Source organism: Dromiciops gliroides, chromosome 3, assembly GCF_019393635.1.
Source record: "Dromiciops gliroides isolate mDroGli1 chromosome 3, mDroGli1.pri, whole genome shotgun sequence".
Lineage (NCBI taxonomy): Eukaryota > Metazoa > Chordata > Mammalia > Microbiotheria > Microbiotheriidae > Dromiciops > Dromiciops gliroides.
The window spans coordinates 264881500-264900145 of NC_057863.1; the positions used below are offsets into that span (position 1 = coordinate 264881500).

The 18646-nt window shown below is 38.4% G+C and overlaps 1 protein-coding gene across 5 annotated transcripts in view; it reads left to right on the forward strand.

The window, feature by feature from the left end:
• TTC3 (tetratricopeptide repeat domain 3) overlaps nt 1-18646 on the forward strand; it is a 186470-nt gene that overhangs the window by 148974 nt on the left and 18850 nt on the right. For all 5 annotated transcript variants that reach the window (XM_043994921.1, XM_043994916.1, XM_043994917.1 and 2 more), the window contains 4 exons: nt 7659-7749; nt 8423-8524; nt 11578-11972; nt 18378-18504. In XM_043994921.1, coding sequence (XP_043850856.1) covers nt 7659-7749; nt 8423-8524; nt 11578-11972; nt 18378-18504 — 715 coding nt within the window. The remainder of the gene's footprint in view (nt 1-7658; nt 7750-8422; nt 8525-11577; nt 11973-18377; nt 18505-18646) is intronic.

Here is an 18646-nt window from a genome sequence, read left to right on the forward strand (position 1 = left end):
GTCACCCTGATGTATATCATGCCACTGGACCCCAGAGGACTCTGGAGGAGAGGGTAAAGCTGGTTACTTTTCACAGCCCTCCTTCACTTAAAATCCAGTTCACTGAAAATCATGACATCACCTCCCAATGTCATGGTCCTCATCAAAAACAAAGGAGAGGGCAGCTAGGTGGCGCAGTGGATAGAGTACCGGCCCTGGAGTCAGGAGTACCTGAGTTCAAATCCAGCCTCAGACACTTAACACTTACTAGCTGTGTGAGCCTGGGCAAGTTACTTAACCCCAACTGCCTCACTTAAAAAACAAAAACAAAGGAGAAACAACAGTAACAACTGACTCCTTTAATCCATCCTCCTTTTGTTATCCTCCCCATCTCCCAAATATCTCTTATTTCCTTCCCCTCTAATTTCTCTTTTGGGTAAGATAGATTTCTATACCCAACTGAGTGTGTGTATAGATGTATATGTATGTGTATATGTGTGTGTGTGTGTGTGTGTGTGTGTGTGTGTGTGTGTGTATTCTTCCCTCTTTGAACCAATTCTAATAAGAGTGAAGTTCAAGCATTGCCTGACACCCTTGCATTTTCTCCTGGATCATCTTTGTAAGCCTCTTTTATGTGAGAAAATTTTACTCATTCTACCTCTCCCTTCCTCTTTATTACCCACTCTTTTTTTTTTTTTGCGCAGGGCAATGAGGGTTAAGTGACTCGTCCAGGGTCACACAGCCAGTAAGTAGTTGTCAAGTGTCTGAGGCCAGATTTGAACTCAGGTCCTCCTGAATCCAGGGCCGGTTCTTTATCCACTGCGCCACCTAGCTGCCTCACCACCCTCTTTTTTTTTAGATTAACTCGACATAATTAATTCACACATATGCCCTTAGTCTATGTGGACTCCTTCTAACTGCCCTAATAATCATAAAGTTCTTGGGAGTTACATGTATCATCTTCCTATATAAGAATATAAGCTTTTTTTGAGTCTCTTATGATTATTCTTTCATGTTGGCCTTTTTATTCTTCTTTTGGGCTTTGTGTTTGAGTGTCAAATATTCTATTCAGTTTGGTCTTTTCATCAGGAATGTTTAAAAGTCCTCTATTCATTAAAATATCCATTTTTGCAGCTGAAGGATTATACTCAGTTTTTCTGGGTATATAGATCAGTTGGGGAACAGCTCTTATTTTTATAAATTTGACTCGGTTCCCTATAATATTTGAAAAATAAGGCCTTTATCAGAGAAACATGCTGTAAAATTCTTATTACTTCATTGTCTATTAACTTTTAGCAAAATACAGTTTCCCTGATTATCTTTTTTTGCTTTCATTTTTTTTGAGATGTTTGCTGTCCCTACCTTTTTTTAATTTAGCTGAAGCAAATAGATTATGCTCTAGCCCTTTATTTTAACTCTATGTGTGTCTTTCTGTTTCAAGTGTGTCTCTTATAAAGAACATATTTTTGGATTCTGGTTATATTCTTGGTTGTAATCCTATCTTTTTTGCCTTCCAGAATATCATATTTCAAGCCCACAGCTCCTTTAACATGGAAACTGCTAAATCTTATGTGATGGTGACTGTGGCTCCACAGTATTTGAATTGTTTCTTTCTGACTACTCGAAGTATTTTCTCTTTAACCTGAGAGCTCTGGAATTTGGCTATAATCCTGGGATTTTTCATTTTGGGATCTCTTTTAGGAGGTGATTGGTGGATTCTTTCTCTTATTATTTTACCCTATGGATCTAAGATGTCAGGGCACTTTTCCTTGATAATTTCTTGAAAAATGATGTGTAGGCTCTTTCTTTGATCATGGCTTTCAGGTAGTTCAGTAATTCTTAAATTACCTCTCTTCAATCTATTTTCCAGGTTAGTTGTTTTTCTGATGAGATATTTTACATTTTCTTCTTTTTTTTTCAGTCTTTTGACTTTATTTTATTATTTCTTGATGTCTCATAGAGTCATTATCTTCCACTTGCCCAATTCTAATTTTTAGGAAATTACTGTCTTTGGTGACCTTTTGAGCCTCTTTTACCATTAGTTCAATTCTGGGGTTTTTTTGTGCCTATTTTAGCAAGCTGTTAATTCTCTTTTCATAATTTGCTAGCACCACTCTCTTTCTTTAACTCTTCCAGGAGTTCTTGTTGGGCTTGGGTCTAATTAGCATTTTTCTTTGAGGCTTTACTTATAGTTGTGTTTACATTGTTGTCTTATTCTGTGTTTGTCTTGGTCTTCCCTGCCACCATGGTTAAGCTCTTTTTTTGTTGTTGTTTGTTCATTTTTCCAGCCTATTTCTTGACTTTGAACTCTATGTTAAAATTGGGCTCTGTTCACCTAGAGGTGGGAAGATACCATTCCAAGCATTAGGCTTTTTTTGTGCTACTGTTTTCAGACCTAGTTCTGAGAGTCTGTACATTTTTAGTGCTTCCAAGGTGATGTGATCCATAAAGAGGTGTGGTCACTACCTTTCTGGTCAACACTCTTTATCTTTACCCGGGAAGGGCTCCTGCTCTCTTGCAGCCCCAAGTGCTAGCACTCCTTAGGACCCTAGAACTGTGACTAGATCTCCTGTTCTCCTGCAGTCACAAGTACAAGCACTGCTTTCTGCCCTAGAACTGCAATGCAGAACTGCTTATGGGCAATAGAGTTAGTTCTAGCTGCACTCAGTGTCAGCCAGAGGATCACTTGTAATCACTTTCTGACCCTCTTACTGTCTCTGAGCTGAGAGCACCCAAAGCTATTGTTGCTGCTGTCACAGCCACCCCCAAGGCCCAATGGTGGTACTTGTGCCATAGTCCAGACCAGCTCCTACCCCGGTGTCACAGACCTCTCCTGTTACGCTCCTGAGTTATCTTAGGCTGGAAAAATGATTCACTTTGACATTTTGTTGGCTCTGCCACTCCATAATTTGATTTGAGGAGTTGTTTGGAAGGATATCTTGGGAGAGGTCAGCTTGGTTGCTCCCTATAGTCTGCCATCTTGACTTTGCCTCAAGTCATCATTTTAAAGAGAATTTTTTTTATAAATTGACATGATGTGCAAATTATATTCATGATTTATCATGCTTCATTAATACTTACCATGTAAGAATATGGTTGACTTGGGAAACCTAGTGAGTTTCTAGTAGTCTCATTGTCTAAATAATAAATCAGTATAATTTAGCCTTGCCTTTCTACCATGCTATACATACAATCATTGATTTTTCTATTTTAATAGCTTCATTAAATTAATTAATAAAAATTTTAAACACTAATAGTAGAAGAAACTTGGATAAATGAGTCTTGTAAGCATAGCTACCATGTGGTTTGTCTACTCTTTTCCTTTTGAATAAAGTTAGCCTTTGCTATCCATGTTCTAATCATGAGTCTCATCCTACCAATTTCCACTGATAGTTTGAGAATTAAATTTTCTTCCTTGTGTTAATATTATTTTTAAGTTCTTTATTATTCATATTTTGTGCATTAGCATATAGATACCTAAGGCCACTGATTTTATTGCTGTTCCTTTTCTTAAATTTTTTTGCCATGAATTCTGTACATCTCTACTGCTAGTCTTCTGCCTATATTTTAGCTACTTTCTGTGGTCTCTATCTTGAGGAATATAGGTAAGCAGTTTTCTCTCTCTTCCCTTCTTCTGTCCCATACTTTTTTTTTCAGTTTAAATCCTTTTAAATTAAATATGCAAGACTCTATCCAGAAAATAAATTGTAATGTTCTCGAGGCCAAGGACTATTTTTTAGTTTTTCATTTTCTTTATGTTCTCAGCACCTACCACTTTTTTTTTTTTGCATGCATGCATGCATGCATGCATGCATGCAGCAGACACTTAATAAATGCTGACCACAATTCCTACATTATTCTGTTTTCTGGGTCATCTACTTAGCCAACTGTTCACTTCTAAAAACTGCCTTATTCTCCTGAAGTCCTTGTCTTTGATAATTAGCAAGGATAAAAATATCTCTTTGTGCCCCTAATTTCTTCAGTTTTTTCCCAAGATTTTAATCATTACTTTTAAAATTCCTTCTGGCAATATGATTTGCATCTATATCAAATCATTGATAGTGGGTAGTAGTCATCTAATTGGATGAATCTTAGGAGATTTTCAGTCATGTCTTAGATGCATGTTCTCAAGAAGAATGTAAACCTATTGTGATTATCAGGTTAACAAATAGTTTTCTCAGTATCCCTGTCATTACCCCATTAAAGAAAATCACCAACCACAAATGCTTATCTCTTCTTCCTTTCAAATCATTACTGGAAGATCTTTCACAAGCAATATCTGTAGATCTACTTTCTTTTCTTTTTGAACATGGGCTGCTTTCTCTAAAGATTAATTAGTTCTTCTCCTTTAGAAGGAACCTCATATTTGTTAGTTCCAAGTGTACAGTAGTGTTTTTTAGCCCTTTGTGTGAAATTCAGTGTCAACCTGATGTATGTCAAGATTCTTTGGCCACTTCAAGACCTTTTTAAAAATTTTTCACACTGAAATCTTTCTGTTTTCTTGCTTTTTAAGTATCATATCATCCTCCCTGATAATCTGAAAAGTGGACAGGAATTCCTTAAATCCCACTGCCTTCCTTTCTAGTTCGAGGAAGCACTGTAATTTGAATATAGAGAGCAGTTACTTGGTTGTGGCAAAAATACAAACATTCTTTACTCTATATAATTTATGCAAAATTATCCCTGCTTTCCATTGTTGTTGAAAGGAAGGTCCTCAGTCTTTGCCATTCTTACTGGTAGCATTTCTAAAGAATTACTTATTCAGACCCTGTTCTCCATCCCCCCATTGCCTACTCCCTTATTCTTATCCCCCTCACCCAAACCCCCAATATCCCACTCTAAAGCTACTCACAGTTTCTACTCTGGAATGCTCTCTGGAAGGCCTGCTTAATAGTTAACAAAATTGCTTTCATCTTAAATCTTTTCCTTTCCCCTCATTCCATCTTCTATCTCTCACTAAGATCTGGCTTACAGCACTGCCTCCTGGCCACCCTTTCTAGTACCATTGCACTTTCACTCATACACTCCTACTGGTTGAGGTGGGGGACATGGAATACCCCTCTTTCCACTGCTTCTTCCACTCTCTTTCACTACCATCATCACTCAGCAACCTCTCCTCCTTTGGAGTTCACTCAATCCATATCTACCACCCAGTCAGGTTTCTGGTGGCTATTATCTCCTGACCTCTAGGACACTCCTTTCTTTAATGAATTCAGTACCTGGCTCAGAGTGTTTCTCTTCTTCCTATCTCTTGCCCTCATTCTTTTTTTTCTTTTTTTTTGCGGGGCAATGGGGGTTAAGTGACTTGCCCAGGGTCACACAGCTAGTAAATGTTAAGTGTCTGAGGCTGGATTTGAACTCAGGTACTCCTGAATCCAGGGCCAGCACTTTAACCACTGCGCCATCTAGCTGCCCCCTCTTGCCCTCATTCTAAGGGAGTTCCTTGTACATATTGATGTTTCTTCAGTGACCCTAACCTCTCAGTTCCTCAACTTACTCATTTCCCATGATCAATCCCTCTTACCTCTTCCCACCTATACGTAGAGATAGTCATACCCTTGATGTTGCCATCAAGTCTCAACATCTCAAATGTTCTACTTCCATTTTCAAGAACTCTAAAATTCCTTTAACTGATCATAATCTCACCTTCTCTTAAACTCCAAACCCTGTTTTTCATCCTTACCACAACCTTTAATCCCTGCATCCTTCATTTCTTTCCCAGGACATCTCCCCTCTACTTACTACACAATCCCATGTTGGGAACATCTTGACCCCTTGGTGAAAACAATTTGAACCTACATTGACTTCTTCCCTAGAGTGCCTTGTTCCCTTATCCTATTGCCAGTCTTGCTCTGCTAAACCCCAGCCTTGGATTATTCCCATCATCTGCTGCCTTCGCTCCTACTAACATTGCTAAACTAAGCTGGAAAAAGTCACAAAACTGTACTGAGTGGGATCACAACAAATGTATGTTACATAATCTCAACTGGACCTTTAGTGAGGTAAGACAATCCTTTTACATCTCCCTAATCAATTCACTATCCCACTCACCACAGTAGCTTTTCTTCTCTCCTAAGCTTTCCCATATCTCCCTCTCTCTACACCCTCTCACCTAGGAACCTTGCCTCATATTTCACTGAAAAAATTGAAGCCATTCTCTGAGAATGACTCCCTCTTTTCCTCATCTCACATTGCTCAGATGGATACCTTCTGCCACTATCTATGATGCTACTCCTGTCCCATATAAAGGTGAGGTGACCATTCTCCTTGCCAAGGCAAATCCTTCTACATGCACAAGTGATCCCATTCTATCCTGTCTTCTCCAGCAGATTGCCCTCTCTATCGTCCTCCCTCTCCCACTTTTCTTTAGTGTCTCTTTTTCCACTCGCTACTTCAGTGCTGCCTACATGCATCCATTAAGATGTGTGTTCCCCCAATCCTTAAGAGACTTGCACCTGGATAGCCATCCCCAGTAGCTATTGTCCTATAACTGTCCTCACTTTCAGTGGCTTGAGAAAGCTATCTGTAATTGATGCCTCCACTTCCTTTTACTCTCACTCTTTTCTAAACTTTGTGTAGTCTTCCTGCTTTTCCATTCAACTGAAACACCTCTCTCCAAAATTATTAAAGATCTCTTAGTTTCCAAATTTAATGGCCTTTTCTCAATCCTATCCTCCCAGAGTTCTCTGCAGCCTTTGACACTATTGATCACCCTCTTCTTGATACTCCCTTCTTTTTAGGTTTTCTATTTCTCTTTTCTTCTGGTTCTCCTCTAAGCTTATCTGATCACTCTTGAGCACCATTTTTTGGATCTTCATCCAAGTGAAAAGGAGGTTCCCAAGGCCCCATACTGGGCCCTCTTCTTTCTCCCTCCATACTATTTTTCTTGATAGTCTCATCAACTCTCATGGATTTAATTATCATCTCTATACTGATGATTCTGAAATCGATTTATCCAGCTTCCATCTCTCTCCTAATCTCCAGACTCAGATCTCCAATTGTAATGTCTAATGGACATCTCAAATAGGATGTCCTGTAGACATCTTAAATTCGACATGTCCAAAACTAAACTCATTTTTTTTTCTTCTTAATCCCTCCCCTTTTCCTAACTGTTGAAGGTACTACCATCTTCCCATCCATCCATGTTTGCAGCCTAGGTGTCATCTTCAACTCTTCACTTTCTCATCCCCAAATACAGTCTGTTGCCAAGTCCTACCCATTTTACCTTCTTAACTTTTCTAGTATACATCTCCTTTTCTCCTTTAATACTACCACCACCCTCTTGCATCACCTTATAATTGAACTATTATTGCAATAGCCTTCTGGTTGGTTCTCCCTGCTGCAGATCTCTCTCCACTTTAGTCCATAGTCCAATATCTATCAGTTGATCTTCCAAAAGTGCAGGTCTGACTATGACACTGTATTTCCCAGAAATAAATACAATGGGGCATTTTTACAAGGATATTTAACAACTTTTAGGTCCTTTTTAAGAGAATATTAATAAACAAAATATCTTTTAAGTCTCTAGTGATTGATATCTTTAAATTTTGTTAAAATTATTCTTCCCTCTGGATCAGATTGATCCAGCTTATGAATTGAAATTAGTTGCCATATGCTTTCATACCTGTTTCCAGTTTTCTAAAATGAATGTTAATTTAAAATTTTGAAAACTCTTTCAGTGGTTCTGTATCATGTCCTAATTTGGAATCTGAGATTAATCAATGGGAGTCATTTATTTCAAAAATAAAAAAAGAAATTGAGAAGGCAGAGGTAAGCTTTATTTTATGTCTTACACATCTGTAAATTTTTTTAACTTTCTAAAATTTCTCCAGTTGACATTGACAAATTGCACATATTTAAGATTTATTATTAAAACATTTTCTTCAAAGATGTTTGTGTTTTATTGAAAGTATTAAAAAGAAAACTATCCTTATATGAAACTGTTAAATAATAAAATACTGAACTATCAAGAAAAAAGTATTTAAAAAGGCATAAATTTGTTCACTGTGTTCTTCTAGTACCTTCTAGCAGAGGCTGACACATACATAGTTCATGCAAGACAAATGTCTCTTGGCTTTAGTTGAATTCATGTTATCATTAATGACACCCTTTATTTTTTCTAATGATAAGCATACAAAAAATATAATTTTTCAGGGCAGCTAGATGGCGCAGTGGTTAAAGCACCGGCCCTGAATTCAGGAGTACCTGAGTTCAAATCCGGCCTCAGACACTTGACACTTACTAGCTGTGTGACCCTGGGCAAGTCACTTAACCCCCATTGCCTACAAAAAACAACAACAAAAAATATAATATTTCTCTAAAGGCTGTATGATTTATATATTCATTTTTATTGGGATTCCAAGGAGTTTTTGTACACAGTAAGGAAAAAAGAATAACTGACATTTGAAGTCTTTTAACTGACTCATTTTTTTTCCTCCTATAGTTTGAGTTTGAAGACCGAATTCAGAAAGTTAAAGCTGGCTCTCAACTTGATAAACTTTCTAAAGTAAAAGTTCCTGAATTTCCATTGCCTACAAATAATTTAGTAAGTATCTCCAAAGTGCAATACATTGGGGTAGAGCAGGGGTAGAGAGAGAAAATGAAGTCTCCAGCTCCAGTTGGCAGAGTTGCTAGGTGAGAATTTGCTTCATTCTAAAACAAGTTGGTTTAATTCTGCTTCTGTTGAACTCTTTTTTTTTTTTTTTTTTTGGCAGGGCAGTGAGGGTTAAGTGACCTTCTCAGGGTCACACAGCTAATAAGTGTCAAGTGTCTGAGGCCAGATTTGAACTCAGGTACTCCTGAATCTAGGGCCGGTATTTTTTTTTTTTTTTTTGCTGAGGCAATTGGGGTTAAGTGACTTGCCCAGGGTCACACAGCTAGTAAGTGTCTGAGGCCGGATTTTAACTCAGGTACTCCTGGATCCAGGGCCAGTGCTTATCCACTGCGCCATCTAGCTGCCCCCTCTAGGGCTGGTATTTTATCCACTGCACTACCTAGCTGCCCCACTGTTGAACTCTTAAAACTGGTTACCTTTGTAATATGGGTAACATATATGAAAATTTATTTTATGAGGGCAGAATTTTTCACCACACCCTAAAATGTTTTACTTTCCTAGGAAGGTATTATTTTTAACTCCTCCTGATAATTCTTGAGCAGTTGTCGCCACAATCATTAACCAATCCTTGTGTAATTCCACGTGTTCTTGACTTTAAGTATTTGGAGGCAGAGACAAAAGTCAAGAAATCAGAACCTGTTTCCTTATTGGACTGAATAAAAATTAACATATAGAATGCCACTTATTCTTGGCTTCAGTTTGAAATATTTCGTTTTGCCTAACAAAATGTAATTTCTGGAAAGGGTTATACTTTAAAAGAGTTGAGAAAATACTCCACCTTCCTTCTTTGCAGAGGTGGGAGCAATATTATTGGTTGTAAATACTCTTAGACATAGCTGATATGTAAGTTAGTATTGCAGAACTTTTACCCTCCCCCCCCACCCTTTTTTGTTGTAAGAAATGGTTATGTTAGGGGGCAACTAGGTGGCACAGTGGATAAAGCACCAACCCTGTATTCAGGAGGACCTGAGTTCAAATCCGGCCTCAGCCACTTGACACTTACTAGCTGTGTGACCCTGGGCAAGTCATTTAACCTTCATTGTCCCGCAAAAAAAACCACAAACAAACAAACAAAGAAATGGTTTTGTTTTAAGAGGGAGAGAGGGATACACTGGGAAATGTGAATGATGTAAAAGCAAAAGATTTTGATACAGATTACTTGAAAGAAAAAAGAAAATACACCTCTCTTTTTTGCAGAGGTAGGGGACTGTGGGTATGAAATGTTGCATATACTCTCAGACATGAAATGTGTTGGTTGGTTTTACTAAGACAGCTAACAAAATTACATATTTTTCTTTAATCTTTGTTAATAAGTGGTGGCTTGGGGGAACTAGGTAGCTCAGTGGCTAGAGCATCGGCCCTGGAGTCAGGAGTACCTGAGTTCAAATCTGGCCTCAGACACTTAACACTTACTAGCTGTGTGACCCTGGGCAAGTCACTTAACCCCAATTGCCTCACTAAAAAAAAAATAATAATAATAATAAATAAGGGGTGGCTTATGTAAGATAGGAGAGAAGAGGCATATTTAGAAGCTAAAGTGATATAAAAACGAAAGAGAACAATAAAAATAAAATTTAAAAAGAACTTTTTTTGTTTTTATTTTTTGAGGTTTTTCCTTTTTGCTCTGATTCTTCTTTCACAGCATGACTAATGCAGAAATATGTTTCATGTGATTGTACATATATAACATATCATATTGCTTGCTATCTTGGGGAGAGGGGAGGGAGGGAGAAAAAATTGAAACTAGAAATCTTATAAAAACAAATGTTGAAATCTCTCTCTACATGTAACTGGAAAATGATAAAATACTTTAATGAAAAAAGACAACAAATGCTTATAGCCATTTTTAAGGCTTGTTTTTTTACTTTAAAACTTTTAGAACAGTGAAGAATAACATTTACGGGATTCCATCAGGTATTCATACAGTAGCAACTTGTGTTCTGTTACAAACATGTTACAAGAACTTCAGCATATAATAGGAACTGGCTAAATATTTATTGAATTAATTTAAAAATAAAATAAATTAGACAATAGAAGTGTGAAACAGTATATTTTTCAAATTGAGGTTAGAAATTGCTGGAGTAATATTATTCTACCTAGCCAAACAGACTTACTATAGACATACTTATCCGGCAAATAGTTCTTACACATTACTACTATAATTGCAATGCTTTCATTGTAGTAGAGACTCAACAAATGTTTTATTGGAAAAGGAAACTTGTATAGAAGTAGGTACTTAGAAAAATATATAAAAGTTTATAGTTGTCTTAAACTGAGTAAAAAATTGGAGTATTATTTATAACTAAATGAAGCGTTGACAATTAGATGAAAAGGGAACTAATATAAGTGTTGAATATGAATTTCTTTTTAAAATTTTTGCTTCTAGCATACTTTATATATTTAACATTACTAAAGACCTTAAGAGCAGGCAGCTAGGTAGTGAAGTGGATAAAGCACTGGCCCTGGATTCAGGGGGACCTGAGTTCAAATCCAGCCTCAGACACTTGACACTTAACTAGCTGTGTGACCCTGGGCAAGTCACTTAACCCTCATTGCTCTACCAAAAAAAAAGACCTTAAGAACAATTAATAATCCTAAGCCCTAGGAAATTTTATGAAGTGTTTCAGTCAGGATGATTAGACTTCCATTAAAATTAGCTCATTCTCCTAAAAAAAAAGGCTAATGCTTCATTGTTATCTCATCTTCCTAAAATCTGTAAAAGAATAATTTTACAACTTTATATAATAAATAAAGTATAGAAGCTTAACTGAAATCAGAACCCTAGCCTTGGCTAATAGTTATTTAAAAGGAAAGAAAACTTTTGAATGTCTCAGGTAAAAATTTTTAGTTAGATATAATTTGATATGTAAGCTTTCATTTGCAGTTCTTTATTTTGGTTAAAATACCCAGTAGTAGCCGGTCTTGTATATGTTGGAAAAATTAATTTGTCAATTGATCTGTCTCCTTATAATTTTGTTTCCTAGTTAATTCAAGGCAACCCTGCTCATGTTAATGATCCAGCTTTTATGACATATTCTGCACAAGTTCATCCTAAATTACTTGCTGAATTTTCATGTCCTGATGATCAAAGTCCAGTGATCACCCCAACTAACTTCTTAACTGGAAACCAAGGTGTGGCACTTCAGACCACAAGCCTGTATTCTGTCACGGACTGCTCGGCGGAGATGCCTTCTGTACTTTTACAGGAGTCTTATACTGATCAATCTCAGCCCTCACTCAGCCCTTCTGAAGAGGATACTCAGCTTAATCAAAGCTCCAAAGGTGTTGAACAGGCACATGCCAGCACTCCAGACCAGCCACAGGAGCCTTTTAACAACGTGATTGAGCATCTGGCAACCATATTCCCAAATTACAGCAGGTATTCATATAAAAAGTAGGATTTTATTGAATAATTTTACAGGCAGGCCTTAGTTTCCTGATGAGGGTCTATTTGCCTAAAGGGAACTGCTGGTATTCCTTTGCTAAAAAAAAATCTACTAAATAAATCCCTCTCCCGCCCCATTGTGCATTATTGTAATGCACAATAATCTTATTTCAAAACTCAAAAATTAGATGCAAATTGATTTACATTTAGTACTACCCTACCTGATTTGCTGATATTTTGAAAACTCATGGAGGTTGGTGTGATGAAAAAGTTTGTTGTTGAATTAGTGTTTTTGTGTGTATAAACATCTTAATTAGTGAGTGAACTGTATGTTATTAAATTCCCCTGATTTTCTTCTTATTTAAGGAATACTATACTACAAATAATATGGCAGTCAGTGGCTACTTATAAATTGTGAGCTTATGCCTACATTACGAGGCATAATTGATTTTTGCAGAGATGAATAGTTGCAAAATTTAGTCCTAATTAGACAGCCTCTCAGAGAGATGGATAAATATGGAATAAGCTGGTGTAGAGTGATAGATACTTCACTTAATAAATCTGGGGATGGGGGGGAAGCATCTTTTTAATAAAGTGATCCTTATCTCAGAGTAAATAAGGAAAACTAAGCTAAAAAATTGGGTCATCAGGAGTGGTAGCTGAAAATGAGCTAATGGCATCTTCAGACACAGACCTCCTAGAAGCAGTCAGAGCCATAACTAGAACAGGGTAGTATGACCTTTGTCCAGTGTCAGAAAGTCTGGGGACCAAATTTGAGAATGAAATAGGATCAGGCATTTGTTTATGAAGTAACAATAACTGCCAAGATTCTTCAGGCCTTTCCAAGTCTGGTATTGGATCAACCCAACTTCTGACATGACCTGGGGTAGAAAAGGAAGTTAACCAGTCCAAGACTGTAGTTTCTCCACTCCCCCCAGGATAGACAGCATCAGTAGGTCCACCATATCTTATGGTACATCTTGCAGCATGGGGAGATGGGGTAATACAGGGACCAATAGTGACCAGAAAGTTTTCTTTCCTCTAACAATGGAGAAGAGAGCCCTTTAGGTCACAAGTATGGTAAAGGGAAATTGTGCTTTCCTAGGATATCTTTGCATCTCTTATTATGGAGAATTAGTTTTTCTTTCCCTAGTGTTTCCTGAAGCCCAGAGCTATGAGGCTGGGCATAAAATTAAAAGTGGTAAGTATCCTGTAGGGGAAAGGCTATGGTCACTTTAAGAATCCCTGGTCCTACAGAGATCAAAGGTTGAACCACTTCAAAGAAGAGGAAATAGCCTCTAAATATACCTCTTAGTGTGGTTTGTTCTGGAAAGGGATGTAGGAAGGGACTCAGGGAAGAGCAGGGCAAGAGAGAAAGTTAGCCCCTGATTACCCATCCCTGGGATTTTTCTTTCTCCTTCAAAACTTTGTCCTCCCAAGTTTCTTACACCTTCCCAGAGAGCTGAAGGGGTAGGACACTGAGCTTAGGACCACAGTATACCTGGAAGGTACTAACTACTAGTGTGGAAATTCCCTAGAAGAATAGGTGTCCTTGCACCCCTGAGACTGGCAAACCAGGCTCATCAATCTGGCTCCAAGCCTTAGTTCTAGTCCTTGTTCTGAGACACCAAGTTTAGGATCTCTTTCTCCTTCTTTGTAAAATGAGGAAGCTAGTTTTTCCCTTTTGTTCTGATTCTTCTTTCACAACATGACTAATGTGGAAATATGTTTAATGTGATTGTACATATATAATCTATATCAGATTGTTTGCCATCTTGGGAAGGGAGGAGGGAAGGAAGAGAGGGAGAAAAATATGGAACTCAAATCTTATAAAAATGTTGAAAACTATATTTACATGTTAGTGGAAAATAATAAAATATTATTAAGATAAAATGATGGAGCTAGATACAGTGGTCATATAAGATCTCTTCTAGGTTTTAACAGTTTGTCTATTTGGGACTTTGTTTGGCTGCATCATCTCCCTACCCCAATCTTCTGGAGTGAGTGGGTGAAGTCTCCCCAGAAGCAGTTTCTTGATATCCTGTCACCTCCATTTTCCTCCAGGTTTAGTATCTATCCCACCTCTTAACTTAAGGTGCCTTAGTACTGGGTACAGGTTTGAGGTACCTGCCTAAGTGCCTTGATGTTTCCATTGTTCTGTCTCCTTATAGTTTTTTTTCCTAGTTAATTCAAGGCCAGCTTCCTTGTGTTAATGATCCAGTCATTTTTTCTAGGGGAGGTTGTATCTTGTGGCAGTGGTTGTATTTTCACTTCACCATTATGGGCCTCTGTTTTGTTTTCTTGTAAAATGAAGGAAGGGGATTAGAGGAATCTCTAAGGTCTGTTCTAGCTACAGATTCGAGAAGAGGATAGTTCCCTTCAAAACAGACACCATTGTCCCAAAAGTCTAAATAAGATGAGTAGCCACAACCTGTCCTACTTGGAGCTGAAGTCTAGGCAACATAGTACCTAATATTGGGAAGAATAGTGTGGGGTGGTGAGGGGGGTTAGCAAGGAAATTGGAGACCCTGAACATACTCCTATGTTGCCTGTCTTTTCTGCCTCTGACCACAAAGTTTCTAGCAATTTTATGCGTCAACAGAACACATCTTTTTAAAATAACTGCAAGAGGCAGTTGTGGAATAATGGATACAGAGCTGACTTCAGGGCAGAAACTTAGATTCAGGTCCTGACTCTAACACATACAGTCTGTGTGACCCTGGAGAAGTCACTTAACTTCATGTACCCCCAGGCAACTCTTTAAGAGTACAAGCTGCAGAGCAGGTGTGCTGATTTTCATTGATTAAAGGAGTTTCTTCACTGGAAGTGCCCTACACAGAAGAAATCTCAGATGCAGTCCAAAAAAATTAACATGTAAGATAACCATGTAAGCACTTAATAACAGTACTTTCCATTCCACTAAAGCATGTTCACATATGGTATTTCATTTTTAAAAAAATACTTTTTAATAAAGTTTTGTTTCCTATTAATAGAAACCATTACTAAAAATATGCTTTTCAGTAGCTTAGGGTTCCAAGCAGCTATGAGGCATCCTAATTAATGTTGATGGTATATCGTCTTTATTTCATTTTTGTCATGCTACCTTTAAATTCCAGTTTTATATTTCCATGTTTTGTTTTTGTAAAAACTATTGTTGATTAAGGAACACTTCATTTTCCCTGATTACCTGAAGAATAGTCAAAAATTCCTTAAGTTGGGGCAGCTAGGTGGCACAGTGGATAGACCACCAGCCCTGGAATCAGGAGTACCTGAGTTCAAATCCGGCTTCAGACTCTTAACACTTACTAGCTGTGTGACCTTGGGCAAGTCACTTAACCCCAATTGCCTCACTAAAAAAAAAAAAATTCCTGAAGTCCTGTTACCTTTTCTTTTAGGTGAAACAGTCTAATTTGAACATAGATAGAACTTGGCTATGGCAGAAGTACAAATATTGTATACTCTGTGGAGGTCACTGCAAAATGATCCCTTTTCTCCATGTTTGCTGAAAATGAAAAAGTTAATCCTTTGACATTCTTTCTTCTAGTTCCCTGGGAGAATAACTGTGATAAATTGCTTTGGTGGTTTTCAACTCTGGGGTTGTTGCTCTTCTCCCCTTGTGAGAAAGTCTTGACAACCACACACAACTTCCTTTCTCTTTTCTTACTGATCTCTTATATCATCTTACCAGCCAGTCTTATTTATCTTGTCTTAACTGTGTATTATCTTCCTCCTCCTTCTCAGGTCCTCTTCCTTCTAGATCTCATCCTCATCTTCAAGTCCTTCCCTTTCAGCTCAAGTCCTCTTCCTCCTTCCCACTCTCTCAGTCCCTCCCTTTCCCTGTCTCTCTCTCTCACACACACACACACACACACACACACACACACACACACACACACACACACACACACACACACACACCACTAGCCACTCTCACCTCTTTTCCTTACCTTGACCTTTCAGTGAACCAGTTCAACTTTATACTGTCCTCCTTTCGAGTCCCTCGCCCCCTTATCATTTCACTGATTGCACCCTGTTAAGCTGCAGCCTTGGATCACTGCCACCATCCTCCACTTTAGCTCCTACACACATGCTGCTGAACAAAAAGGGAGAGGGAAAAACCACACAATGGCTCTGCCTAGGTTCATTACAGATTTTTGTTACACACCCTCAGTTGGGCCCTTACTGCCTCCTACTTTCCACAGTGGCTCTTCCAAACCTTTTCATCCCTCCACAAACTTCCCATGACTTCCCCTTTCCCCACCCTCTCAGCTGAAGAAATTTGCTTCTTTTTTTTCTTCTTCCTTTTTTTTTTTTTTTTTGGCAGGGCAGTGAGTGTTAAGTGACTTGCCCAGGGTCACACAGCTAGTAAGTGTCAAGTGTCTGAGGCCAGATTTGAACTCAGGTACTTCTGAATCCAGGGCCGGTGCTCTATCCACTGTGCCACCTAGCTGCCCCCAACGTTGCTTCTTAAGAGAAAAAATCGAGGCCATTCACCTTGAGCTTCCTCTTACTCAGTTTATGTCACTCATGTGCCTTTTACCACTATCTCCACCTTCATCCCTGTGTCACATGAAGAAGTGACCTTACTCATATTACCAAGGCAAATCTCTCTATTTATACAATTGATCCCATCTCATTTCACCTCCTCCAGCCGATTGCCCCTTCCATCATCCCTGCTCTTATCTTGAAACCCTCCCTCTCTACTGCCTATAAACATGCCCATGTCTCCCCCATCCTCAAAAAACATTTTTTTGATGCTTCCATCTCCACTCATGGTTGTCTTATATCTCTTCTGCCCTTCTGGCTAAACTTCTTTAAAAAGCCATCTAGAATAGGTGACTCATAACTCCAACTGGAGTTGAACTGGATGATTCATAGATATCTTAGACTCAGTTTATCCAAAAAAAGATGGGTTCTCCCCCAACCTCTCCTCTCCTCACCTTCTTTATTACTGATGAGGGCAATACCATTCTCCTAGTCCTTCAGGCTTGCAATTTAGGGGTCATCCTCAACTTCTCACTATCACTCACCTCATATCCAATCTATTACCAAGACCTGTCGATTTCATCTATGGATTGTCTTTCAAATATACCTCCTTCTGACTCTGGTACTAGCACCACTCTGATGCAGGCCCGCATCACCTCAAGTTTGAGCTACTGCAGTGACATCTGGACGGCTCTGTCTTTCTCAGGTCCCCACCCCACCCCCTCCTTCATTTGGCCACCAAAGTAATTTTCCTAAAGCACAGATCCAATGCTCCTACTCAATAGACTCTAGTGGCTTTCTGCCACTAGTTCGAGTCTCTTCCTAACCTACCCGCTTGCACCCCTCACCTTTCCAGTCTTCTTACACCTTACTCCTTAGCATGGACTCTGATCCAGTGACGCTGACCTCCTTACTGTTCCAGGAACCAGGCACTCCATCCATCAGCCCCGGGAATTTTCTCCAGTTGTCCCCCATCCCTAGAATGTTCTCACTTCTAATCTCTGCCTCTTGGTTTCCCTGGCTTCCTTTAAGTCCCAATTAAAATCCACAGGAAGCCTTTCCCAAATCCTCTTAATTCTAGTGCCTTCTTTGTTTTAATAATTTTTTTTATTTATCCACTAGCTTATTTGTCCATAGTCATTTGCATGCTGTCTCCCTCATTAGATTGTCAAGTCCTTGAAGGAAAGGACTGTCTTGCCTTTTTTTGTATCCAGAGTGCTTAGCACAGTGCCTTGGCACATAGTAGAAGAACAGATGTTTTTTGACTGAGTATATACACTGCAATCTAGGCAGTCTGGCCTTTTTGTTATTCCTCATACAAAGCACTCCATATCTTATTACACCCCCATTTGGAGAATCTATTTCTTCCTCACTTCTCACTCTCAGAATCCCTACCTTTTCTTCCAGTCCAGATCAACTGCCACGTACTTGCTGTAATAAGTAGTAGTATTATAGTAAGCCTCATGTGTGAGGCTTTTCCTTAATGCCCCAGCTACTAGTGTCTTTCTTCCAAAATCATCTTATATTTATTAAGCATTTATCATATGTTAGACACTATGCTAGGCATTGGGGGGAAACAGTCTTTACTCTCAAGAAACTTAGATTCTAACATGGGATGCATGTACGTATATGAGTATTTGCAGAATGAACATAAGGAGGACAAATACAAATAAATAGAAAGTAAGTAAATACAAGGTAAAGAGGAAACCAACTACCTGTTGGGAGAATCAGGAAAGGCCTCACATAGAAGGTGGTGTTTAAGTTGCATCCTGAAGGAAAAAAGGGACCTCAGGAAGCAGAGTTGGAGAGGAAGTGCAAAATAGGTAGCTTGTAAATGTTTTTTTAATGACTACTGCCTTAATAATTCAAAACACTGACTGCTATTCCTGTGGTACCACCTTCTTTCCCTTTCAGTGTTGAACTTTTGAATTTTATCCAAAAAGTACAAAATCAAGACAGAGCCACACATGCAAGTTTGGAGTCTGATGAAATTGTGAGAAGTGTGACAGAACTTATTCTAGATGAGCAGAATAAAAAAACGGTCAGTATTTCAAACAGATATAGTAAGTGGTTTTTATTTTATTCTCATGCATTTTTGTAATAATAATACTACAATTTAAAATATAAGAAGCCGTAAACTCTCTTTTGGAAAATGTTTTTTGTAACATTATTGCTTTGTGTGG